The sequence below is a fragment of the Trachypithecus francoisi genome, unplaced genomic scaffold (assembly GCF_009764315.1).
Source record: "Trachypithecus francoisi isolate TF-2019V2 unplaced genomic scaffold, Tfra_2.0 Lachesis_group3, whole genome shotgun sequence".
Taxonomy (NCBI): domain Eukaryota; kingdom Metazoa; phylum Chordata; class Mammalia; order Primates; family Cercopithecidae; genus Trachypithecus; species Trachypithecus francoisi.
The window spans coordinates 85,180,482-85,206,535 of record NW_022681468.1 but is presented as its reverse complement, the minus strand read 5'-3'; the positions used below and the strand labels follow the sequence as shown (position 1 = coordinate 85,206,535).

Sequence of the window (26,054 nt, the reverse complement as noted above, 5' to 3'; positions counted from 1 at the left end):
AGGCATTTTACCACTCGCCACACCACGTTGAATATGTAAGATTCCTCATTCAATATCGTTTTTGCAGAAATGTATCTGAAAAGATTTTTAAAGTTTTATTTTTGAAATTATTTAACTGCAAGTAAGTTGTGATTGGCACCGTTCCCTCTGCATTTCAGGTACTTGGGAATTCCTACAAAATGAGAAAACTAACCAAAGATTGTTTTCCAATGTAGTGAGCTTTTTATGTGTCCCAAATTTCAAAATAAGTGAAATCAACTTCATGTTACTTTAGTAGCAGGTAAGTAAATATTTTTTATTTGATTCTATATTTGACGTTTCCTGTATTGGAGCCAATGTATTTTTCCCAGTCTCAAATGTTGTGGGCCCTTGGAAACCTCCCAGATTCTAAGCACTGAGCCTCTAGTGCTTAATGGATAAAACAGCCCTGAGGCTGTGGCAGTGGAGAAAACTCATGACGAATGACTAGGATCAAAATACACAATCAAAGGAACCCCATCCCCAGGCCTCCGTGAGTGAGGCTGGCCAGCTGCATGGGCCAGCACCTACTTGAGGGAAAGCGTGTTTGCAAGTTAATTGGAATCAGAGCTTGCAAAGTCTCTGGTCAGTCATCTTGGTTGGCAGTAAACGTTTAGGCCAACCCTGGTCTCCTGGTGCCATCCCCACCCTCTCACTTCAAAGCTTGGCAGCTTGGGTCTGTAACCGTTAATGAATAATCACTTGATAACCCTTCCATCCCAATGGGAGAGGCTCAGCTAAGGGCCTGCAAGAGAGAAATGACTTCCTGGGGCAGGGGTGGGAGGGAGCAGTGGAGAGGGAGGGAAAGATTTGCTCCCTGGTGCCCAAGTCAACTGCTTTCTGGGTAATGTTTTCCTGGGTTCAAAAATCAATGTTTTGTTTGCTTTGTGGGGAGGAGTGCACGAAGAGATCCCTGCTGTGGAAAAGGAGAGTTCTATTGGCAAACAAGGCTCCTCCACCATGTTTGCCTGAGATGACAAACATCTCAGAATTTTTACATTCAGAAATGCAGATACTAGGAGCCTCCGTGAATTTTGCCCCTTTGGAGAGCGCTTTATCCCAAAGGCAGAGAAGTTACACAAATCCCAGAGGCTGAGAGATTGAGCAGAGTCCAACACACTATCGCCGACCTGAGAAACTGCAGTGCAGAGCAAGTTCCCCAGCTGCAGTCATTTGCTTTAACCGTTGACAATTTTCACAGTTTCTGCTTAACACCCCATTATACTAATAATACGCGAAGTATACATTTACTCATTTATTTTAAATAATTCTTTTAAACTGAAATGGAGTAATGCCATCTTTCAAAGAATACTAGTGTTACTTCGTAAAGAGAAGTAAAAATAAATATAATGAATATCATCTAATTTTTAAATATTCTATCCAGATACTGTTTTCAGCTGAAGACTCAGCCTGAGGCCTGTTGTTGTTATTGAAAAGGAGGAGAAACAAAGACTGGAAAGTGTAAAAGAATTCACCTTCTTGCTCTAAGAGGAGACTTTCTCTTAAAAGTTTTTAGAAGGGTCTGAAGAAATTAAGGCAATATGCGCACACCACCTAAAACCACAAACAGAGACACACTCACTATGCTCTGCTCCTATGGGAAACTCTTTACTCTTCCCTTTTTAGCTTGGCACTAGCCCAAAGGGATGGACTGAACATCAGGAAGCTCTTAGCCCCAGCTCTGCCACTCACTAGGTGGCCTTGGAAAGGGCACTTGCCCTTCAGGAACTCAAGCTCCCTCATCTTTAAAATGAGGGAGTCAACTGAGATGATCCCTAAGGTCCCTTCCAGCCCTGACCTTCTATCCTTCCAAGACATTCTCCAGCAGGGCAAAATGTTAGGCGTGGAAAGAACCCAACTCACCATACTGCTTTGCCAGCTGAAGCAGTGATCCCTTCACTAGGAGTGATCATTTTTTCTAACTTCAGTGAGAAACTGGACCACAGAATGGGGAGGAATGCATTTGACTCCACGACCTTAATATCAGCTCTTTCAGGGACACCTGAGCTAGCCCAGCAGAGTGGGGTATGGACTTTTCACATGTTTTTCTTCAAGATTTAGTTTCTCTTAGCTGGACGCAGTGGCTCACGCCTGTAATCCCAGCACTTTGGGAGGCTGAGGTGGGTAGATCACCTGAGGTCAGGAGTTCGAGACCAGACTGACCAACATGGAGAAACCCTGTCTCTACTAAAAATAAAAAAAAATTAGCTGGGTGTGGTGGCGCATGCCTGTAATCCCAGCTACTTGGGAGGCTGAGGCAGGAGAATTGCTTGAACCTGGGAGGCGGAGGTTGCAGTGAGCCGAGATCGCACCATTGCACTCCAGCCTGGGCGACAAGAGCGAAACTCAATCTAAAAAAAAGAAAAAAAAAATTTAGTTTATCTTTGTGATTTCTCAGAGTCTCAGAAAAGATACCTGGGAGTGTGGGGAGAATTAGAGTTAGGGAACCTGAGAGGTCCTGGTTAAATTTTGTATTCGACACACTCTAGCTGTGGGATGATAGGGAATTTTCTTAACTTTTCTGAGCCTCATTTTATTCATATATATATATTTATATATATATATATATTTTATATATATATATATATTATATATATATATATATATTTATATATATATGAAGGGTAATCATACCACATAAAACTGTTATGGGGGTAAACAAGATAAGTGTTATTAGAGGCACAAAAAGGCACATTATCGGCTGGTACTAAACAATAGAATGCCAGGGGTGTTCAATATCTTAGGCTACACATTGCCCTGCAATAACTGACTTAGGGTGTGAAATTCTTAGAAGGACTAGCAAGCCTCCCCCATGATGACCTATTCATCCACCTACCTCCCCGCTCTGTTTCACTGTCCCCCTTAGGAGAGATGGCACCGGCCAGAGCAGGATGCTGCCCCTTGCTGCTGCTGCTGCTTCTGGGGCTGTGGGTGGCGGAGATCTCAGTCAGTGCCAAGCCCAAGGACATGACCTCATCTCAGTGGTTTAAAACTCAGCATGTGCAGCCCAGCCCTCAAGCATGCAACTCAGCCATGAAAAACATCAACAAGCACACAAAACGGTACAAAGACCTCAACACCTTCCTGCACCAGCCTTTCTCCAGTGTGGCCACCACCTGCCAGACCCCCAACAGAGCCTGCAAGAATCGCCATAAAAACTGCCACCAGAGCAGCGGGCCCGTGTCCCTGACCATGTGTGAGCTCACTTCAGGGAAGTACCCAAACTGCAGGTACAAAGAGAAGCACCTGAACGCACCTTACATAGTGGCCTGTGACCCTCCACAACAGGGTGACCCAGGGTACCCACTTGTTACTGTGCACCTGGATAAAGTTGTCTAAGGCCTGGCGCCCACATTCCACCTCACACTCTGCAGACTGTACGCTGCTGCTTTTCCTCCCTCCAGTTCGTTATTAATCCTTGCTCCCCGTTGCAAATGCCATTTCCTTCACACACACCCAACTTCACATATTCTTGGTTTCTTAGGGAGTTTTAAAGACACTCCAAATGACGAGGGAAGAGGGCAGATTCTCTTCAGCCTTTCATTGTAGCTTACTTTGCAGCCCTTCCAGAGTCAAGCCCTCAGGATCCCCACAAGGATGGATCCAGGTTTGGTGAGGCCTGTGGCTTATCTAATTTTGAAGACCCTCTTAAAGAAAAAGGATATAAAATTACAAATGTAAAATAAGATCCTTGGAAGGGCTGTGGCTGGACAGTTCAGGGAGATCCCAGACAGGGGTAATTATCTAGGGAAGGAAGGAAGGGGAATCTGCTGTGTTCCCTGTGTTGGGCAAAGAAATGCATCTGATCTTGCTGTAATAAAGACTCTGCTGTTGCTGATGGAGTGTGTGTTACTGTCCTGGGGTAAGTGGAGAGGTTTGGAGCTCCAATTCCGAGGCCCTGAAAAGGCTCTGAAACACTTAACTCTGTGAGGCATCAGCTCTACCTGCCTTGCAGGCCAGAGGGAAAGCAGCACCCTGAGCAGGCACAGTCTCGGAAGCTGACTTGATTCTGTCCTCCAGGCCCTTGAGGGCTCTCTGGTTGTCCCCTCTCATGTGAAGGGGTAGAGTGACAGGAAGGACAGGCTGAGCCCTGGGATGCCAGTCAGGTCTGAGGCCTGACCCCCTTGTTTGTGCACAAGACCTGAGTTCATGCTTCATCTACGTGACCCAAAGCAGGACCCTCAGTGTTCTGAAGTGAACTTCCCTCCCTGAGGAATTTCAGAATCAGGACCTACTAAGAATCCTGATGTGGTTTTAATCATTGCTGAAGACTGTGGTAAAGGAGCAGTTTTGTATGCAATCGGCCATAGACCAATACTTTTGTACAATACAGTACAATGAATTACTAGAAAATGAAATATAACTATAGAAAATACAAGCCCAATTGTTTTATTACTAGATTTAATTAATAGAAAATACTCTGTCAAATTGCCCTAACAGTTACTGGTTTTTTGGGGTTTTTTTTCCACACAAGGTCTCACTCTGTCGCCCATGCTGCAGTGCAGTGGCCCAATCTCTGCTCATTATAGCCTCGACATCCTGGGCTCATGTGATCCTCCCATCTCAGCCTCCTGAGTATCTGGGACTACACGTACAAGCACAGCACTGCACCTGGCTAATGTTTGCATTTTTTGTAAAGACAGGGTTTCACCATGTTACCCAGGCTGGTCTCAAACTCCTGGGCTCAAGTGATCCACCCACCTGGACCTCCCAAAGTGCTGGGGATTACAGGCATCAGCCGTGGCGCGCAGCCCATAAAAGTTTCTTAATGTTTCCTCTCAATTTCTGTACTTGTATTGATAGATATTCACAGAGAGAAAAACATACACATATCATACACATATACACACATACATACCTACATACCAACATAAGGCACACACATAAACACCCTCATATGCACATACATACAGAGGAACACATAGTAACAACGTGCACAACACCCACACATACACATATACTCACACTCAACAAGACACCCCCTCTTCTTCCCCAAGCTATCTCTGCTTCCTTATTATACCTCCCTTCCCATATTTGGAAAGAGAGTTTCCTACACAAGCTATGATTCAGAGTAAGGAAAGGATGTTTGGTGAAACGTGAAGTGGCAGAGAAAGCATAGAATCCAGAAATTCAAAATCCCAGTCCCCTTCTATGCTTTCTAGAACTAGAACTCATTGTAGCCTATCACGCCAACACCATCTCACCCCAAGCGTAGTTTCCCCCACAGCCTCCAGCCCCCTCCACACTGCTCTGCCCATCACTACCACTATGTTGCCCACCCTTGTGCTTATAACCAGGGAAGACATCTGGAAGTGAGAGACAAATAGCATTCTTCTATACCCTGGCTTCTTCCCAGAGTTGTGGGCAGGCTCCACTTCCTGTGGCTGCACCTTAAATGATGGTGCTTCTCAGGGTCCTATTCTGAGCTCTCTTTTCTTCCCACACTGTACTCTACTTGAGTGACTTGACTTAATTCCATGGCTCCAACCACCATTAACCTACTCCCAAAGACAGGTATATCTCCAACCCAGAGCTCCCAAAGTCCAGACATGCATGTCCATCTTCATACTGTTACTAGCCCAGTCAGTGTCCCACAGGCATCTCAAACCAAAATACTCAAAACTAAGTTCATAATCTGCCTGGCTTCCAAATCTGTCCCTCCCTACTCCTGCAGCCTCTCAGTGTTCGTTAGTGGAAACATCATACCCAGTCATTCGAAGTCCTAATCTAAGACACATCTGTGTCAACTCATGTTTGTCTGTCTGTTTCTCCAGTAATTGCCCACCTTATCCCAGGAACTACCTCAAGAGGGCATAAAAGTTATTGAGTTTTATTTTCTTTTTTCCAAACAGCACTGAGTTCCTAATATGTGCTCAATACACATTTTGGCTTTGGAGGGGGGCCATGATTTGGAGCTAGGCAAATATATGTAGGTTGTACAATCGCAGATTCACTATCTTATTTAGAGGGCAAGATTAAATGGTACATATGAAACTACCAAGTAATAAGATAGAAGAGAAGAATAAACCAAATGGATTCTGTAACATTTTTCTCCCACCTCATCTAGGGTTTGATTTATCCTAAAGTTCATTTATCGTAATCTAAAGTTCATTCTCCGTTGAATGTTAATTTTCCCGTTGCGTACCTCTGCATTAGGTCTGTAGCCAGGGTTAGGCAACACCAAGAGAAGTTCATCCATTCAATATCTATAAGAGTTGTGGCCCCAGAAGCTGGGAAGAGTGTGAAAAGAATTCAGAATAGAATGAATTGTTAAGCAGACTAATTATATCCAAACAAGTGGGGGTAGCAACCTGGGTAGGAGTTTCTGACTTCCTTGTGTAGGCTGAAGAATTAGATGGAGTGTAACTTGAATCTAGGGGTCATAGGCTGTAAAGCTGGCCCATTCTGAGGGTAATGACACAGCATGCATAAAACAGGGCTCAGTGGGGCAGCTGGGGCCACAGAAGAGCTGCCCAATAGCCTTGGGACAGAATCTCTACTGGGTACGCTCTCTGGGCCCCTGAGAACGTGTCTCCAAAAAATCACTTGAGAAGGGTCTCCTCAGCCATTTGGGAGGACATAAGTATTTTAAAGTGGGTAAGTATGTTTTAATATCCAGAAAATTTAGAATGAAGTATAGAAATGTTTAAAAGAATCAACACATAGTATTCACCTGTTCGTATTAAGGAATTTGTATTAGTCTTGTCATTCTAATTTAAAATGCACATGAGTTGAAATGAGACTTTCCTTTAAAATTAGTTTTGGATCATTTAAGAAAACATAGAAATTGAATCATCCTATTTATAAATTGTTAGATTTATAAAGGTGTTTAGGTATTCAGGAATGCTTTGTTGGTTAGCTCAAATGGCCAAATTACTTTATAAGGACGTGGAATATATATTGAATTTATAAAATAACTCTTCTAATGTTTAAAGAGTTTCCTTAACTACTTACAAATAAGATCAAATAGTCAGTGAATACGATTCTTTAAAGTGATTGTTAGAATTTATTTCTATGTAAGTTAAACATAAAAGCTTAAGGAAGCTGATTTATAACTTTAACATAGGAAACATAAATGTTAAAAAGCCATGTGGCCTCTAAATACTCTTTGCTCGGCACAAAAGAAACATTTTAAAGACTCACATTAACACTACAAGACCAATTCATTTTCTATGATATTTTCATCTATACTGCACAGTGAGCTTTGGTGATTATATTTTCTGGTGTTAATATGTTTGTTGATTTTGCTGGGGCGTTTAGCAGGGAGGGAAGCTCAAGGCTTAGGCTCAAGGGCATGCGACTGGCAGTGGAGCTTTCAGAATGGAATCTGGACCTCTGTCTCTCCTCAGCATTCTCCTCCCTCTGCACTGTGCTGCCTTCAGTTGGGTTATTTTTCTGACTTGGGAATGGGAGTATTATATCCTAGAAAAACTGAGAAATGTGAGCAGGGTTTCCCTGAGGCCGGTGTAGGGGTGGCAGAGGAATTCAGCAAAATATACTCCAAGAAAAAGTAAAACTCAAAGACTGTGGGCAGGTCTCCATCCTTTATAGGGACTTTTCCTCCTTGGCCAAACTTAGAGTTTTGAGACTACTTTTACTAAGTAAAGTAGCTTTTAAACTGTAAACAAAACAGGCTGGGCACAGTGGCTCATGCCTATAATTCCAACACTTTGGGAGGCTGAGGTGGGGGATCAATACAGCCCAGGTGTTCAAGACCAGCCTGGGCAGTATAGTGAGACCTTGTCTCTTAAAAAAAAAAAAAATTAATTAGCTGGGTGTGGGGGTGTGCACCTGCCTGTAGTCCCAGCTTTTGGGGATGCTGAAGTGGGAGGATTGCTTGAGCCCAGGAGGTGGCGGTCGCAGTCAGCTGAGACTGCACCACTGTACTCCAGGCTTGGCAACGGAGCAAGACCCTGTCTCAAAAAGGAAACAAAAACAAAAAATGCATTTTAAGCCACCAGTTTTAAGCAAAAATTGCTTTAAAATGCATTTTAACCAATTTACACTTCAGTAAATTAGAGTGCCTGCCTACAAGTGGTGTGTACATATGTGTGTGTGTATGTGTGTGTATTTAAACAAACCCGTGTTCAGGGTGAAGAAGTAAAGTTATGTTAACGGAATTAGGAGTGCTATATTCCACCAAATACAGATCTTTTGGGATTCCAAACTCCTCACCTGAAGTGCAAATATCTATTGGCACGAATAAAACAAGATAATGTAACAATTACTTGGAATCAATCACTTAGGTGTTGGATTTGGCTTGGGGTTATTTGGAGGCAAGGCAAGGATATAGGTTTTGTAATGGGGGGGGTCATAGGAGTAGGTTCAACATGGGCAGAGACCTGGAGGTAGACACTAAGTACAAAAAAAGGAGATGTCAAGGAACTAGAGACAAAGTTTTACCCGCTGCTTGGCAGTTCTGAAGTCTGGGGGATGGGAGTGACTTCATGCTGTTGAAATTCCCAGATTGCCTGCTCCAGGAGACTGACTCTGCTGGGGGTCTGCCAGTGAGAGCTGGGGCTGCTGCTGGCTGTAACAGGCACAGGTTATGTCTCAATAAATGTTCATTTAACAAAATGTGGTTTTGGAGCAAAGGGCTGGGGCTAGGAAAATGTACAGATCACAAATCTGGGAAGTTTATAAACAATTTCTTTAAAAGCTCTCTCATTATACTTAAATTTTTTCAGTGAGAAGGAATTTACCTATGGAGACAGCTTGTCCCATTTTCAGGCAACTCTTAAGTATTTAAAATTGCCTTACATAGAACCTAATCTGCTTCTCTATAACTGCAACAATTCACTGATGCCCTACTGCTTTGAGCCATTCAGAATAAGCCCAATTCCTCTTCACAATCAACCTTTTAAATATTTTAAGAGTGTTTCATGACCACATATTGCCACATCTGGCAATAACAAAAGTTATAAAATGGCTTCTGCCGGGCGCGGTGGCTCAAGCCTGTAATCCCAGCACTTTGGGAGGCCGAGATGGGCGGATCACGAGGTCAGGAGATCGAGACCATCCTGGCTAACACGGTGAAACCCCATCTCTACTAAAAATACAAAAACAAGCCAGGCGAGGTGGTGGGCGCCTGTAGTCCCAGCTACTCAGGAGGCTGAGGCAGAAGAATGGCGTAAACCCGGGAGGCGGAGCTTGCAGTGAGCTGAGATCTGGCCACTGCACTCCAGTCTGGGTGACAGAGCGAGACTCCGCCTCAAAAAAAAAAAAAAAAAAAATGGCTTCTACCATTGACCCAATAATTCCATTTTGTAAAACATGTCAAATGGGAATAATTCAAAGTGGGGAGGAGTACATTTCTACAATTTTTTTATACTTTTCCTTTGTACAATGGAGAAAAGTTAAACATAATATAAATTCCCTAAAATTGAGAGTGACTAAATGAATAGTGAACAACTACTTGATTTTTTTTTTTTTTTTTTTTTTTTGAGACGGAGTCTCTCTCTATCGCCCAGGCTGCAGTGCAGTGGTGCAATCTCGGCTCACTGCAACCTCCACCCCCTGGGTTGAAGGGATTCTCCTGTCTCAGCCTCCCAAGTAGCTAGGAATACAGGTGCACTCTGCCACACCCGGCTAATTGTTGTATTTTTAGTAGGGACTGGGTTCCACCATGTTGGCCAGGCTGGTCTTGAACTCCTGATCTCAGGTGATCCGCCCACCTTGGCCTCCCAAAGTGCGGGGATTACAGGCATGAGCCACCACACCCAGCCTACTTGATGCTTTAACTAAAGACAATGTAGGCAAAAATTATACTGATACATGGAAATATATATGGACATGAAGAAAGCAGAACACAAAACTGTTATTTTCAAATGGGTTGCAACTACATGAAAGAGTTTCTGGGTTTGTACATCAACGAAGTTGGTAAGCAACTTTGGAACCTTTCCAGAAGTCCCCCTCCAAACCATGCTTCCTCCAGACTCTTCTACTACAATGAACCTACTCTGAGCCAGATGATGGTCCACATCTGTCTTAAATTCTGTCAGGGCCAGGCATGGTGGCTCACGCCTTTAATCTGTAATCCCAGCACTTTGGGAGGCAGAGGCAGGTGGATCACCTGAGATCAGGAGTTCGAGACCAGCCTGAGCAACATGCTGAAATCCCATTTCTACTAAAAATACAAAAATTAGCCAGGCCTGGTGGCGGATGCCTGTAATCTCAGCTACTTGGGAGGCTGAGGCAGGAGAATCACTTGAACCCAGGAGCCAGAGGTTGCAGTGAGCCGAGATTGCACCACTGCACTCCAGCCTGGGCGATGAGCAAAACTCCGCCTCAAAAACAAACAAAAAAACAACATCAAAAAAATTCTGTCCTGCATGCTTTCCACTTGCAAATATCCTCCAACAGACAAACAAACAAACAAACAAACCTCATGAGGACTGATTCCAGGAAGACAGGAAAGCAGTTGACCCCAAGCCTCTGCCTTGCCGTTCCCACCTCTCTCTTGTCCCCAACACCATTCCTGTTCTGTGGAGCTTTCTACCCTCCTTTCAGCTTTCACTTGGATTTATGATCTCTTTTGGGAATGGTCAGACACTAGCTGAAAAAGCAGTGACAAAATAGACGAGGTTCTTCATTTCATAAAGTTTATTTTTAAATTATATGTGGTAGCAAGGTGAGTCTATTATGACAGAAAATAAATACATAATCAATAGAGATAAATGCATGAAGAAAATAAAACAGAATAACATTATTCAGAAAGACGATGGGTGAGAGACCACTTTAGACCAAGTGGCCAGGGAAGAAGACTTTTGGGACTATAATACTTTAGTTAAGACCCGAAGGATGAGAGCCAGCCACTGGAATCATGAATGAAAAGAAAGCTCCAGACAGAAGGAAAGGAGAGCAAAAAGGTGCCAAATTAAACATCTTTAGGAATAAGTAAGGCATGTTTAAAGAACTGAAAGAAGGGGCCAAATGCAGTGGCTCATGCCTGTAATCCCAACACTTAGGGAGGCCAAGGTGGGCCAATCACCTCAAGTCAGGAGTTTGAGACCACCCTGGCCAACATGGTGAAACCCTGTCTTTACTAAAAATACAAAAATTAGCTGGGTGTGGTGGCGTGTGCTTGTAAGCCCAGCTACTCGGGAAGCTGAGGCACCAGAATCACTTGCACCTGGGAGGTAGAGGTTGCAGTGAGTCTAGATTGCGACACTGCACTCCAGCCTGGCCGACAGAGCAAGACTTTGTCTCAATAACAACAACAACAATAGCAGCAACAACAAAAACCCTGAAAAACTGAAAGAAGGCCACTGTGGCTGCAGGGTCACCAGTGACTTAGCATAATGTCACCACAGGGCTATGGTAAAAGATGAAGCAGAAAAGAAAAGGAGAGAGAGGTAGAAAAGGAATCATGATGCAAATGGAAAGCCATTAGACGGGGTTGATGAGATTTATTTGGATTTTTTTTTTTTTTTTCGGAGACAGAATCTTGCTCTGTCTCCAGGCTGGAATGCAATGGTACAGTCTCAGCTCACTGCGACCTCCACCTCCCGGGTTCAAGCGATTCTCCTGCCTCAGCCTCCCAAGTAGCTGGGATTACAGGCACGTGCCACCACGCCCAGCTAATTTTTATGTTTTTAGTAGAGACAGGGTTTCACCATGTTGGGGTTTCACCATGTTGGCTAGGATGGTCTTGATCTCTTGACCTCCCGATCCACCTGCCTTGACCTCCCAAAGTGCTGGGATTACAGGCATGAGCCACCATGCCCAGACCGATTTATTTGGATTTCTAAGATTACTCTGGCTATGGTGCAGAGAATGGCTTATCAGAAGGTAAGAGTGGAACAGGCAGACAAGTGGGGAAACTAATGTGCTAGCACTGGCAAGATGGTGGTGGTATGGACCTTGATGACAGTTCAGAGAAGACAAGTTGTAAATTTTTGAAAAAATATTACCCAATCAAATAAAACCAAAACCAATGAAAAACTAAACCATAAATAGAACTGATATATATTTACATATCACACAAATTTTTTTACCCTAAAATAACTAGGATATTGATCCCCAGACTCCTTGGAAGGCAGCGCTAACAAGAACATGTGCTCTCAAGCCCATCCCTAAAATTCCCTTTGTGGTGCTTCATTAATTCCCCCTAACTTGAGGCATGGGGCTGAGGCAGAGCCCTAGTCACTGCTACCCTCCAAGGGAGAAATAGTGAGCAGCCTAAAAGCCCAACCCTCTATAAGATGGCAGTCATAGCTCTTGGTGCACATAAACCGCACAATAAACAGTACAGATACAGATGTTTTTCCACCTTCCCCTGTATTCGGATAGCACTAGTTTTCCATAAGAACCATACTGGAAATGTCTTCAGAATTATTTTAACTATTACTCTAAAACAAGTCTAGAAAAAGGTAGTTTTTTTTTTTTTTTTTTTTCTCTGACCCACAGGGACATATCTATCACTTTTAGAATCTCAATGCTGGCTTCTACAAAAACAAATTTAACATTTTTTTTTTAGCGTGATGGTTAGGTGGCAGAAACAGTGATGCGGTGTTTAAAACTCTTCTTTTATGAACTTTGACAGCTTAGATGAGACCCTGTAACTTATTAGTTGAGAGTGAAGGCTCTGGCATCAGACAGCCTAGGTTCACATCCTGGTTTCTCATTTACTGTGTAGCTTAGAGAGAGTTTATTAACTTCAATAAGTTACAATTTCATCTGTAAAACAGGAGTTCAAGAAGCCCCAAAGAATCTTTAATGGGTGAAGTATGGTAAGAACTGTTTGTGAATGAGAAGGCTTGTAAGTCTGGTCTATTCTTAGCCTCTAATTTCTCCGTTATAACTACCCCTTCATATTCCCCCACTAAAAATACATGTATCAACACATACTCTGTTGTGTACACACACACGTACACACACACACTTTTAGGTAAGAGCCTGCATTCTTGGAAGAAAGTGGTATTTAACTGCTGTGACCACATGCCACTTACTTAAAATAAACCATTGTAATTTAGCACAGATTTGAAAACTCCTAGAAAGAAGGGGTAACTGCATCCCTGATTCTGTATCCAAACTTCCTTACCCCATCAGCTCAAAAACTTTCAGTGGCTCCCCTTTTTCTCCATGAAAAAAAAAAAAAATGATCCACTCCCTTTTCCCAGGAGTTTGTGGACCCCCATAGCCAGATTAATTTATATTCCACCACGTAAGAGTAGTGAGCCCTGGAGTCCAATGGACAACCTCCGACCCTACCAAGGGTTCCCTAAACAATATGAGGAATGGAAGGCCTATGTGAGGAAAGGTTCAGACACTCTCAACACCGAGAATGAATGAGCTGGGTTTGAGACAAGTGAGTAAGATTTTTAAAACACTGGCCCCTGTAACCAGCCACTGGGCAGTATTTACGGAATGGACACCAGGGGGTAGCAAAATCTCACTCTCCTAGCTCTAGAGAGTGTCGGTGACTCGAGGGTCCCATAACCCAGTGTTAGAAAGAGCTCCAACTCCACAGCTCTAACTGTGCTTGGAAGATGGTTACTGGGGCTTGCTGCCATAGGTTCTTTTTTGACGCTATGGAGCAGAGGCCTCTTCTTGCCTCTAAGAAGGATGAACATTTGCTCTGTCCTTTTCCAGGCTCAGCGGAACGGATAAAAAGGTGGAGGTTAGCGTCCAGAGGAGGTGAGAGAAGAGCAAGTCACCTTGGCGGCTCCCCCGCCTCCCCTCTCGCTGTTCCAACAACTGCCCAGAGGCTCCGGCCTCCGAGGAACTGCAGGCGAGGCCGGACGTTTTCTCATCATCGCCCTCCAGCTGCAGGGGCACACGCGTTCACGCCCCTCCGGGGACTATTCGGCTTTCCGATCTCCTCTCCTTTCCGTCCACCCTTTAGAAGGGCTCACGGAGCTGCGGGGCTTCCCGGTGCCTGCTCAGAGGCCAGGCAGGGTATCTCCCCGCCGTGCCCGTGCCTCTCCCCGGGCTCTTGGGAGACCCCCATCCGGCCTTCCTTTCCCATTCAGACACGGTCGGGGGACGCTCGGGGTTTGATGAGGAAGCGAGGCTAGAACTTTCGTAACTAGCCCACCCCGCTTTGTCTCCTGCGCCAAAAACCCATCTCCACGGCCACGAGCCCAAGCGGCCCTGCGGGACGCTATAATCACCCCAACAGAAGGAAAGGGCTGGCATCCAGTACCGAATCCTCGAACTGGAGGCCTGGTGCCTTCCTTCTTCTAGCCGAATAGACAGATAGGGATGCGGAAGGGAAGGTCCACGGAGGAGAGAACTCAGAAAATGTCCGGCGAAATGCACGCCCTCCATGAGCATCCCGATCCGGGAACTCTGCCACCTCGCCCACGATGTCCGCCCCCTATCCCAAGCCTTCGCTGCTCCCTGACTCCCGCACACTCCCGCCTTCCCCAGGCAACACAGAGGAGCCCATTGTCAGCCCAGAGGCTCCAGGCCCGAGGAGATGGAGGGAAAGGAGGAGGGCGGGCAAGCCCCAGGGGGATTGGGGAATCCCCTGATTCCCGGCCTTCCGCTCTCTGCTAGGCAGGCAGGGGCCTGAAGGTCTCATTTGAGCCCCGGGTCCTGCCAAAGTCTAGAAACCGACGAGAGAAGAGGGTCCCGGGCGAGTTAGAGCGGGGAGGCTTTCCAGCCGCAGGAAGACCCCAGTTCAGGGAAGGGGCGGCACCAGGGAATTCACGCACGCCCCAGCCTTTGGAGCATCCCTTGCCGAGGCTAAACTGATCCCGCGGGGAGCGAGGCGGTGGCGGGAAAAGAGGGGCATCCTCGGCTGGGCGGGCCTCCGAGGGTCAGGGTCTGGGTTACCCGCTGGAGGGCGGGGCGGAGAAGAAAGAAGGTTGCCGGTGAACGGGACGGATAGGCTGGGGACGCCGGGGGAGCGGCAGAGAGTCTCGACGAGGGAGATAGAGTCCCGGCAAGGGGTCCCGCGCGGAGGCGGGGACGGGCGCTGAAGGGCGGGGCGGGGAGGGGCGGCCGTCTCGGCCCTCCCTGGCGGGGCCCCGCGGCCTGGAAGCCGGAGCGGGCCGAGCCGCCACCGCGGCCGGAGCTGTCCCTTAGCCAGACCCGGCGAGACACGAGCGGCGGGAGGGAGGCGGTGGCGCGCCCGGCCCCGCCCGCCCGACCAAGCGTCGGACGCGGCCCGGCGCCGAGCCATGGTGAGTCCGGCGTCGCAGCCCCCTGGGTCCCCTTGGCCTTCGCGCAGCCCGCTCCGGGCCCCCAGTCCCCAGCCTGGTGCCTCCCGATCCTGCCTCGGACTGTTCGGCGCTCCTGGGACTCTCCTCCCTCCCATCCCCCCTTCTTCGATTTGTCTGTCCGTCTGCCCGACTGTTTAGCTCCTGTCCCCACCGAGTATTGCCCTCACCCTTTCTTCCTCCTCTCCTTCACCTCCTCCCCCATCCTCCCTTGAGTCTCTCCCCTAATCCACACACCTCCCCGCTCCCCGCCCTCCTCTGTCCTGACCTGTGCCTTTCTTTCCTGGAGCTTCCCTCCCCCTTCTGGTCCCAGCTCCTTACCCGCGGGAGACCCCAGCGGGTTGGTCCTGCAGCGTCTCTGGAAGAGGCCCGGCCCCTCGGGTCATGAGAACTGACTTGCATGGAACCACCATTTTCCATCCCTGTCCCCAACCCGGTGAGGCAGGCCCACCCATCCGGCCCTGGGGGACCGGCCACAGCTGTGGCTGGGCCGGGTCCAGGGGCATGGCCAAAAAGGGAAATTCCCGCAGAGAAAACGGGCTGCCTCAGGGTAGTTGGGGGTGCTTGGGGGGAGCTCACAGAACCAGGGGGCGTGACACTGCCAGAGCCGACCGGAGTTTGTGGGGGAGGGAAGTGCCCCAGAGCTCTTGCTGCAGGGAACTGAAGGGCCGCCTCAGGGCACTCCTGCTGCAGACAGAGGGGAACACGAGCCGGAGCTCCCTGCAGGGAGTAGGGGACCCTGGTAGAAGCAACCTGGGGCCCTGGAAGCTGGAGGGTACCGCTAAGGAGAAGCCCACACCAATAGGAGTGAACACTGCCCTGGAACTTTCACTGCAGAGTACTCTGAAGCATCGCTGCAAGAGTGGACACTGCCAGAGAGAGCGCCCACTGCAAAGAGGGCGGGGGCATGGCCAAGGGGGCGCTCGCTGCAGAGTGAAGGAGGGGGAGAGGCCTTGCCAGGGGGAGCTCACCGCAGGGAGTGGAGGAGGGGCAGGGGCACCACTGGGGCCGCCCCTCTACGGAGGGAAGGGCACCCTCTGGCAGGGAGGCTGGAGGAAAAAGAAAGAGGAACTGGGCCAGGGAGAGCTGACTCAGTCTCTCTGGTCTCCTCTCTGGTCCCCGCCGGCAGGAGGCTGGGTCTCCGTGCTCCCGCCCGCCGCCTCCCTCCCCAGACCCCTCCTCCCCTCCTGCCGCTGCTGTTTCCTGTGGCTGAGACTCTCGCTCAGCCATGAGCTCACCGCCCCTAATGGGTTGCAGCTGCCTCGCTGATCAAGCCCTAGCTCCGCACTCCCGGCCTTGGAGCAGACGGCCCCACTCTGCCTCACCCCCGCCCATCTCCACCTTCCCCCCACTCACGCGCACTGCGTCCGCCTGGTCCCGGAACACTGGGGGTCTGTCTGCTCGCCCACACACCTTGGGGCCGGGTCTGCGCGCTGACGCGCTGAATGTCCCCGTCTCTGGAGTGGTTGCCCTAACTTCCTAGACAGTCCAGACAAACTGGATGGAGGAGCTCAGGGAAAAATAAGCTATTTTGTTTTACGGCAAAGGCAAGACATGGGGGTAGGGCAGGTAGAGACCAAGGTAAAGGCTGCATTGAGTCTCCCCTTCCCCATTTACTGCAAAAAAAAGAAAAAAAAAAAAAATTCCAGTAAAAGGAACTTCAAAGACTGTCTTGAAAGAGAAGTTTGCAAAGGAATAGCCCAAGGGGTGGTTGTTTAGGTTACCGGATGGAGGAAGATGTCTCATTGACTCACTTAGGGAGGGGAGTCTGGATGAAGCAGGGCTGAGTCTTTTTGAGACTCCTAGTGGAGGTTGGCAGAGGGAGGTCCCACTGGAATCAGAAAAGACCAGCTCTAATGCATACCATTAAGGCCTCCTCCTCCCTTCCCACAAGTTCCTTTTGTGACTTTTTTCTCTTTCAACTGCCCCCACCCGGTTCTTTGTAACCCAATCCCACATGCTGTAGGATTGGGTGATTGCTTCAGAGCCACTGTGGGAGAGGGAAGAGGGATGCTAGAAAGACCTAAGACAGTCACAGACAGTCTTTCCATCCTCCTCTTTTCACCAAATGACCATCTCTTTTTCACCAAATGATCATCTCTAGGACATAATTGTGGGTGATGGCACCTCCACTTAAGATGGGGAGCTCTGGATGGTGGGTCTTATGAGAAGGGATTTGCAGGATGGCTCACACCCTCAAGTTCTCAGCCATAAGCTCAGTCCCCTGATAGCCCAGAAGCCTGTCTTTTCTCTCCTGGGAAAGGTCTATGCAGTCACCCCAACTCACGAGCACCCGGAACAGCCCTGATCAGGGGCATTCACAACAAATTCTCTCTGGATCTCCAAAGCCAAGGTCTCAGAACTTGAGTGTTGAGTGCCCTGCCACGCTTGAGCACTCTGGCCCAGCCCCACTCCCATTCTGGACTCATCAGCCAGCATTTCCTGAGTGCTCACTTTTTGCACACATTGTACAATGGGGGCCTTGGAGAACACAGCCACCCCCAGACCAGTGCAGCTCCCAAGGAGCTGCGATTGGGTGATCTCTAGGGATCTGTAGCCTGGTCCTATCTCTACAGGAGCCTGAGCCAGTGGAGGACTGTGTGCAGAGCACTCTCGCCGCCCTGTATCCACCCTTTGAGGCAACAGCCCCCACCCTGTTGGGCCAGGTGTTCCAGGTGGTGGAGAGGACTTATCGGGAGGACGCACTGAGGTACACGCTGGACTTCCTGGTACCAGCCAAGCACCTGCTTGCCAAGGTCCAGCAGGAAGCCTGTGTGAGTGGCCGTGCATCACTATTCTGCCTTCCCCAAGATCCACTGCCACACTCTTCAGACTAGCCAGGCTGACTAATTCCCCCACTAACCTGGATATACAGCCTCCCCTAATACTGATCTCTCCAGAGTCACTTAAGCCTCGTTCTCTGACCTCCCACAAACTTTGACCTTCACAGGCACTGATCATTCAGACACGAACACACACACGCACACATTCATCTTCCCCAAATTCATCTTGACCCCTGAGAAATACTGACCCCCAAAGACCCTAACTCTCCAGACCCAATTCCAGACATTTTCACCCCCTCATATGAATTTCTCAAGATACTAACTCCCCCGTACATGAGTCAACAGAGATCCTTCATTTCTACAGATATAAAGACGTCTAAGAGTCTTTAACTTCTCCAAGACAATGGCATCTGCTGACCATGTCTTGGTAACGATTCAGTTCTTACCCTCCCACACACGGAACTAGCTTCCTAGAGAAGCTTCCTACCACTAGGAGACCGATCAGTCCCAATCCCTTCCTCTCTGCCACCTGAATACCCCAAATCTCCCCTTCTGCTCTCCTGAGAGTGTAATCTTCCAGGCATAGGGCTGGTCCGGCCTAGGGTGGGCCCATTCTAACTTCCCTCTTCTGCTGGCTTCTTCAGCAGAGGCCTGAGTGCAGCCTCCCATCTCTATCCCCAGGCCCAATACAGTGGATTCCTCTTCTTCCATGAGGGGTGGCCGCTCTGCCTGCACGAACAGGTGGTGGTGCAGCTAGCAGCCTTACCCTGGCAACTGCTGCGCCCAGGAGACTTCTATCTGCAAGTGGTACCCTCAGCTGCCCAAGCACCACGACTAGCACTCAAGTGTCTGGCCCCTGGGGGTGGGCGGGTGCAGGAGATTCCTGTGCCCAATGAGGCCTGTGCCTACCTATTCACACCTGAGTGGCTACAAGGCATCAACAAGGACCGGCCAACAGGTCGCCTCAGTACCTGCCTACTGTCTGCGCCCTCAGGGATTCAGCGGCTGCCCTGGGCTGAGCTCATCTGCCCACGATTTGTGCACAAAGAGGGCCTCATGGTCGGACATCAGCCAAGTACGCTGCCCCCAGAACTGCCCTCTGGACCTCCAGGGCTTCCCAGCCCTCCACTTCCTGAGGAGGCGCTGGGTACCCGGAGTCCTGGGGATGGGCACAATGCCCCTGTGGAAGGACCTGAGGGCGAGTACGTGGAGCTGTTGGAGGTGACGCTGCCTGTGAGAGGGAGCCCAGCAGATGCTGAAGGCTCCCCGGGCCTCTCCAGAGTACGGACAGTACCCACTCGCAAGGGTGCTGGAGGGAAGGGCCGCCACCGGAGACACCGGGCGTGGGTGCACCAGAAGGGCCTGGGACCTCGGGACCAGGATGGAGCACGCCCACCCGGCGAGGGGAGCAGCACTGGAGCCTCCCCTGAGTCTCCCTCAGGAGCTGAGGCTGTCCCAGAGGCAGTAGTCTTAGAGGTGTCTGAGCCCCCAGCAGAGGCCGTGGGAGAAGCCTCTGAATCTTGCCCCCTGAGGCCAGGGGAGCTTAGAGGAGGAGGAGGAGGTGGCCAGGGGGCTGAAGGACCACCTGGTACCCCTCGGAGAACAGGCAAAGGAAACAGAAGAAAGAAGCGAGCTGCAGGCAGAGGGGCTCTTAGTCGAGGAGGGGACAGTGCCCCACTGAGCCCTGGGGACAAGGAAGAGGCCAGCCACCAAGAAGCCCTTGGCAATCTGCCCTCACCAAGTGAGCACAAGCTTCCAGAATGCAACCTGGTTAAGGAGGAATATGAAGGCTCAGGGAAGCCAGAATCTGAGCCCAAAGAGTTCAAAACAGCAGGCGAAAAAGAGCCTCAGCCCTCTGAAGCCTGTGGGCCTACAGAAGAGAGTGCCAGAGAGAGAGAGCAGGAGGGGCCAGGCCTGGTGTGTATGGCAGGTGAGATGACACTGAGTGAGGTTCATGGGGCGAGGGCCAAAGCGGGTCGGGCCTATGGGAGGGGGCAGGATGAGGAGCCGGGTTACGCTGGGAGCAGAACAACCAGAACCATCTTAACTTCAGTCCCATTTTTCTGTCTGTGTCTGTGCAGGACACGCAGGCCCAGAAGGCCTCCTGTCTGACACTCCAACACCTCTGCTGGAGACTGTGCAAGAAGGAAAAGGGGACAGCATTCCAGAAGAGGCCCTTCCAGTCTCCATCTCTGATGACCCTGATGTGGCTTGGGACTTGATGGCATCTGGATTCCTCATCCTGACAGGTCAGTGGGCATCAGTGGGTGAAGGGAAAAAGGATTGGGAAAGAGAAGCAATTGGCTGGGCTTGGGGACTGGGGGAGGCAGGGTGGAAGGGAGGTAGGCTTGGACTGCTCCCAGCCAGGACAGCCTGGCCGTTTTGTGTCTTCAGGAGGGGTGGACCAGAGTGGGCGAGCTCTGCTGACCATTACCCCACCGTGCCCTCCTGAGGAGCCCCCACCCTCCCGAGACATGCTGAACACAACTCTTCATTACCTCCACTCACTGCTCAGGTAACCGAGGCCCAGTCCTGGCACCCTGGACACTAACCTCCTGGTTCATGAGGACCCTCACCTCCTCCTTCTCAGGACACTGACCTTCTGACCTCTAAGGACACCTACTTCTTCAACCTTCAGATTTCAAGTCATTGACCTTTGGCCTTATTGACCCTGACCTCCAGCTTCATATCTTCATTGATCCTCAAAAGCAACACTGTTGACTTTCACTGTCTTCCAACACTACCAAGATCATCAGGACATTGGTTCACTTATTCAACAGATATTTATTGAGCACTGAGTACCTATTAGGCACCATACTACAGGCTGACATTGAATGCATGCCATTCCAGAACAGAATTCTGAACTTTCCAGACCTTTAATCCGTTCACCTAGTAGCCATATGAATATAGACTCCCAACTGCTAGGCCACTTCCTCCTGTACACGCATCCCAGAATTTGGCCCTTTGCCCATATCTTCCCAAATGTACCAGCAACTAATTTCTCCTGAGGACTATTAACTAAATACAGACCCTGTATGTCTGCCTTGCTTTATCTGCTATCCCCCAAAACACACACACAGCAGCCTCCTTGACTCTTCCTGCTCCCACAGGCCTGATCTACAGACACTGGGGCTCTCCGTCCTGCTGGACCTTCGCCAGGCACCTTCACTGCCTCCAGCACTCATTACTGTCTTGAGCCAACTTCAGGTAACCACCCCTTGAACAGGCAGTTCCCCTGGATCCTAACTCTTCACTCGTGGCCAGTCCAGGACACCCAATTGCCCAGTTTAGGGTTATTCTTCTCTGCCCTTAGGACTCAGGAGATCCTCCCCTCGTTCAGCGGCTGCTGATTCTCACTCATGATGACCTTCCAACTGAACTCTGTGGATTTCAGGTTTGAGCCCTTCATTCCTACCTAGTTTCCTATCAGTAGTGGAGAAAGGAGAAGAAGCTGGCTGGAGCCCCAGGCTGGTTTCTGAGTCCTTGGGTGCCCAGGAAGAAAACCCTGCCTTACCCTCTGCAGGGTGCTGAGGTGCTGTCAGAGAATGATCTGAAAAGAGTGACCAAGCCAGAGGAGCTGCAGTGGGAGTTAGGAGGTCACAGAGACCCCTCTCCCAGTCACTGGGTAGAGATACACCAGGTAAGCTTCCCCTCTAACACCCAGCATGCTGGGAGCCAGGAATGACCCAGCTGAAGACATTCTAGGAGAGATGCCAGGTCCAGGACATACCATGGGGTTGCAAAAAAGTGGTTTCCATTTCATTCAATTCAACAAGTATTTATGGCTCCCAAATCATGAGGAAAACATGTACACTGCGCCATGGTCTACTGGGGAGATGAGAGGAGTATGTTAAATTATTATTATTATTTTTTTTTTTTTTGAGACGGAGTCTCGCTCTGCCGCCCAGGCTGGAGTGCAGTGGCCGGATCTCAGCTCACTGCAAGCTCCGCCTCCCGGGTTCACACCATTCTCCTGCCTCAGCCTCCCGAGTAGCTGGGACTACAGGCACCCGCCACGTCGCCCGGCTAGTTTTTTGTATTTTTAGTAGAGACGGGGTTTCACCATGTTAGCCAGGATGGTCTCGATCTCCTGACCTCGTGATCCGCCCGTCTCGGCCTCCCAAAGTGCTGGGATTACAGGCTTGAGCCACCGCGCCCGGCCTAAATTATTATTATAATTACTCTTTTTAGACAGTCTCACTCTGTCACCCAGGCTGGAGTGCAGTGGTTCGATCACAGCTTACTGCATCCTCCACCCTCCGAACTCAAGCGATCCTCCCACATCAACCTCTTGAGTAGCTGCGGCTACAGGCATGTGCCACCACACCCAGCTAATTTTTGTATTTTCTTTTTTTTTTTTTTTTGTAGCGATGGGGTTTTGCCATGTTGCCCAGGCTGGTCTCAAACTCCTGGACTCCAGTGATCCACCTGTCTCAGCCTCTCAAAGTGCTAAGATTACAGGCATGAGCTACTGTGCCCAGCCAAATAAATTATTAATATGACATTAAGTAGTACATGATTTTTGGTGGGAGATAAATCATGAAACAAGTAGAGAAGAGTGCAAGATAGTGTCATTGGGTTTCTGGAAAGCACTGAGTCAAAAGGCTGATTCTTGTTCCAAATTACTTTACCGCACTTGCAGAAATAGTGCCCTTTCTGTACCCGCTCCTTGCACCAACATCCAGGCCTCAGTATCCTCATCAGTGAAGTGTAACAATCACAGTGTAATTGCTAAAGGTCCTTCCAGCACTTACCTCATGTAATTCTATGAATATAAGTGTTGTGAGTATTCAAGAAGAGAGAAATAAACATGATCTGAGCTGAGTATGAAAGAGGGGTCTGTAGATGGTCTCTAAGCTTCGCCTTTAGTGTCAAAGGAGAATTTGACATGAATAGGCAGAGAGAGGGGGTTTCACAGGGTGAAGCCCCACTGAAGACAGAGAGAAAGGAAGGTCACGGTTACCAAGCTGTACAATGTGCCAGGCCCATGCTAGTTGCTAAACTGGCATCATCTCCTTAAAAATCACAGAAGCCTTTCTTATCCTGACTTTACAGTTGAGGAACTGAAGTTCAGGAAGGTTTCTGGACCTGCCCAACATCATACAATTAGTTAGCAACAAAGTCAGGGACTGAATTCAGCATTGCCTCCATAAAAGTCTCTGGGGCTACCTCACCCCAACCCTAGGGCTTAAGTTCCTTCTTAAACTCTAATCCTCAACTCCATCCCTGCGTGTGGGTTTCAGGAAGTGGTAAGGCTATGCCGCCTGTGCCAAGGTGTGCTGGGCTCAGTACGGCAGGCCATTGAGGAACTGGAGGGAGCAGCAGAGCCAGAGGAAGAGGTATGAAATGAGATGGGACAGTGGGGGGATGGGATTGGGATGGGGCTGGGGTGGAGACTCTCTGGTGGAACCCCAACTGGCAACTACTCCCTATCCCCAGGAGGCAGTGGGAATGCCCAAGCCCCTGCAGAAGGTGCTGGCAGATCCCCGGCTGACGGCACTGCAGAGGGATGGGGGGGCCATCCTGATGAGGCTGCGCTCCACTCACAGCAGCAAGTACGAGGGATGGGTGTGCGGGGGCAGGTGGAAGTGGGAGGTGGAGACACAGCCGAAGGCTGCCAACAAACCTTAGCTGCCAGCCATTCTTACTGTGCATGTATCTGGGCAAGATACCATGCTTTTACACTTACTATCTCATAACCCTCACAACATCCTTGTGTGCCATTTACTATTACAAATGAGGATTTGGAGGATCAGAAATGTTAACTGTCTTGGCCAACATCAGTCAGTAAAGAGTCAGGATTCAAACCAAAGCAGTCAGGGTTCAGCCCATGCTTTTGATCCATGCTGCTATGCAACTTCTCATGTTTGCATCCCTCGGAGGGATGGGAGGACAGAATTGAGGGGCTCAGCAAAGGGAATGATTCATTCTTTCCTGCTCCTTCCCCAGACTGGAGGGCCAAGGCCCAGCTACACTGTATCAGGAAGTGGACGAGGCCATTCACCAGCTCGTGCGCCTCTCCAACCTGCACGTGCAGCATCAAGAGCAGCGGCAGTGCCTGCGGCGACTCCAGCAGGTGAGCCAGGACTCCTATATCCCTCTTCCTCAGCCTGGGAGTATGGCCTCCAGCACCTTTCCCGTTGGTACTTATAGTTGATGGTGTTCTTCTAGCCTGGCTTGATTGAACGCCCCTCCCTCTCTCCTCACCTTTGTTGGTCAGTGTGAGATTCAACAAGAGGGTGGGAGCATCGTAGCACCAGTAAAGAAAAGCCAGGTCTCCCCCTCCCCACTGTTTATGCTTGATCGAAGATGCTGAGAGACTGTGAGAGATGCTCAGCTGCCCTAGGGGCTTCTGAAAAGAGCTGATCAACTCTGGAGTGCCTACCTCCTTAGCTGAAAAATAATAAAAGTCTATTGATACCAGCTCATGAGTTACACTGCCACACATGCACTCTTAACTCCTTACGTGATGTCATCCCTCAGACCTGAGGTCGGAAAGGTACCACCTCCCTCCACCTTGGAAGGAGAGAGCATTGAAAGCACCTACGAGGAACTACAGGCTTCTCTGGGGGGAAGATTCAGGAATGAGGCTGGCTTCTCTGAGCCTTGATTCTTCTCTCCTGGGGTTAAGAGCCCCATAGGGATTTGCTCTCCACCCTACCATGTAAGGTAGAGGGAGCTTTGAAATCTGATTGTTCCTCCCTAGCCCCGAGCATGGTGAGTGGATACTTTATGGACCTGCAGGTGGGCATCAGGGGAAAGTTCATCTCAGGGCCAGTGCTAAAGCGGGAGCCGAGACTTTCTATTTCCTAGGATTTCTTCGTATTGGCTTCCTCTAAGCCAATATCCTAGAGATGGGTTGCATCTCCTGTTTGCTTACCTGCTTATTAGCTGTTTCCCCAACTGTTTAAAAACAAGATTTGGAATCTAAAGTGCTCAGCTTGACTTCTAGTTCTGCCATGTGTAAGATGTTGGACAAGTCATGAAGCTTCTCTGAGTTCCCAAGTCCTCATCTGTAGAATTGGGATAGTAACAATTAACTCACAACACGGTTAGAAAGATCAAATGAATTCAGCAAAGGACTATAAAAGTGGTTATTGTTGGCACTGGCTATTAGGAAGAGTCTCAGACTTCTCATCCTCAGGCTGTCCTACCCCCAGCTTCCAGCCTTTCTTCAGAGGAGAATATTATCATCACTTTTTGGTCAAATATCTCAGAACCAGCATGAGAGTTTGTATAGCCCCATAATAGGCAATTAAAGCTGGACACACACACACAAACACACACACACATACACACACACCCCTTCTGTGCTGTTTCTCCAGGCTAGGTACCTGCAACCCTTGCCCACCAATTGCCAAGGCTTAGTGAAAGCCGACAGTTATCCACATGACCCTCATCTTGCCTTTGGTTCACCCCAGTTTGATGTACTTCACCCTCGGGCATAGCTCTGGAACTTTGACCCACCTCCCTCAGGACTTTCCACCAGCCCAGCTTCCCACTCATCTGGCAACTTACTGAAGATTTCTTGCTCGGTTTTTCACTTGACCCTTGTGGAAACTATTACCATTCACTGTTGTCATTCCCATATTGCAGACGAGATGCAATAGTTCACTCAAGGTTCTACAGATTGGTGTGGTGGGGCTGATGCTGGATCTCAGCCCTTCCTTGCCTTTCCACTCCATGACCCCCTACTCTCCCACCCCATCTGCCTCAGGTGTTGCAGTGGCTCTCGGGCCCAGGGGAGGAGAGGCTGGCAAGCTTTGCCATGCCCGGGGACACCTTGTCTGCCCTGCAGGAGACAGAGCTGCGATTCCGGGCTTTCAGCGCTGAGGTCCAGGTGAGAAAGGGCAGGAGGGCAGGTGAGAGGAGGCAGGGGGAGACTACCTAGGAGTGAGGACCAGGTCTGAGAGCAGCCTGCCTTCTCCAGGAGCGCCTGGCCCAGGCACGGGCGGCCCTGGCTCTGGAGGAGAATGCCACCTCCCAGAAGGTGCTGGATATCTTTGAACAGCGGCTGGAGCAGGTTGAGAGTGGCCTCCATCGGGCCCTGCGGCTACAGCGCTTCTTCCAGCAGGTACATGCAGAG

The 26,054-nt window shown here is 49.3% G+C and overlaps 2 protein-coding genes across 7 annotated transcripts in view; both read left to right on the top strand.

Moving 5' to 3' along the window:
- The first annotated feature begins 164 nt into the window (after nucleotides 1–164).
- Nucleotides 165–3,890, top strand: RNASE8 (ribonuclease A family member 8). The gene is made up of 2 exons (XM_033188693.1): nucleotides 165–280; nucleotides 2,885–3,890. Exon 2 carries the CDS (start codon nucleotides 2,890–2,892, stop codon nucleotides 3,355–3,357), a length of 468 nt encoding a protein of 155 aa, XP_033044584.1. The 5' UTR covers nucleotides 165–280; nucleotides 2,885–2,889; the 3' UTR covers nucleotides 3,358–3,890.
- Nucleotides 3,891–14,832: 10,942 nt separating this feature from the next.
- The window catches only part of ARHGEF40 (Rho guanine nucleotide exchange factor 40), a 20,806-nt gene continuing 9,584 nt past the window's right edge, over nucleotides 14,833–26,054 (top strand). The window contains exons 1-13 of one of the 6 annotated variants that reach the window (XR_004431757.1): nucleotides 14,833–15,149; nucleotides 17,762–17,959; nucleotides 18,650–19,898; nucleotides 20,050–20,217; nucleotides 20,363–20,483; nucleotides 21,079–21,175; nucleotides 21,282–21,362; nucleotides 21,492–21,608; nucleotides 23,212–23,307; nucleotides 23,408–23,523; nucleotides 23,918–24,044; nucleotides 25,686–25,808; nucleotides 25,899–26,042. Coding sequence is in view for 5 of the 6 variants with exons in the window: in XM_033188679.1 (XP_033044570.1) it covers nucleotides 15,147–15,149; nucleotides 17,762–17,959; nucleotides 18,650–19,898; nucleotides 20,050–20,217; nucleotides 20,363–20,483; nucleotides 21,079–21,175; nucleotides 21,282–21,362; nucleotides 21,492–21,608; nucleotides 23,212–23,307; nucleotides 23,408–23,523; nucleotides 23,918–24,044; nucleotides 25,686–25,808; nucleotides 25,899–26,042 (2,640 nt within the window). In the remaining variant the exon portion in view is untranslated. The remainder of the gene's footprint in view (nucleotides 15,150–17,761; nucleotides 17,960–18,649; nucleotides 19,899–20,049; nucleotides 20,218–20,362; nucleotides 20,484–21,078; nucleotides 21,176–21,281; nucleotides 21,363–21,491; nucleotides 21,609–23,211; nucleotides 23,308–23,407; nucleotides 23,524–23,917; nucleotides 24,045–25,685; nucleotides 25,809–25,898; nucleotides 26,043–26,054) is intronic. The other 5 variants (XM_033188679.1, XM_033188676.1, XM_033188674.1 and 2 more) reach the window with 5 other exon arrangements.

Bases quoted from the DNA above. Each gene is read 5' to 3' on its own strand.
- RNASE8 (XM_033188693.1), top strand. From the start codon at position 2,890: ATGGCACCGGCCAGAGCAGGATGCTGCCCCTTGCTGCTGCTGCTGCTT.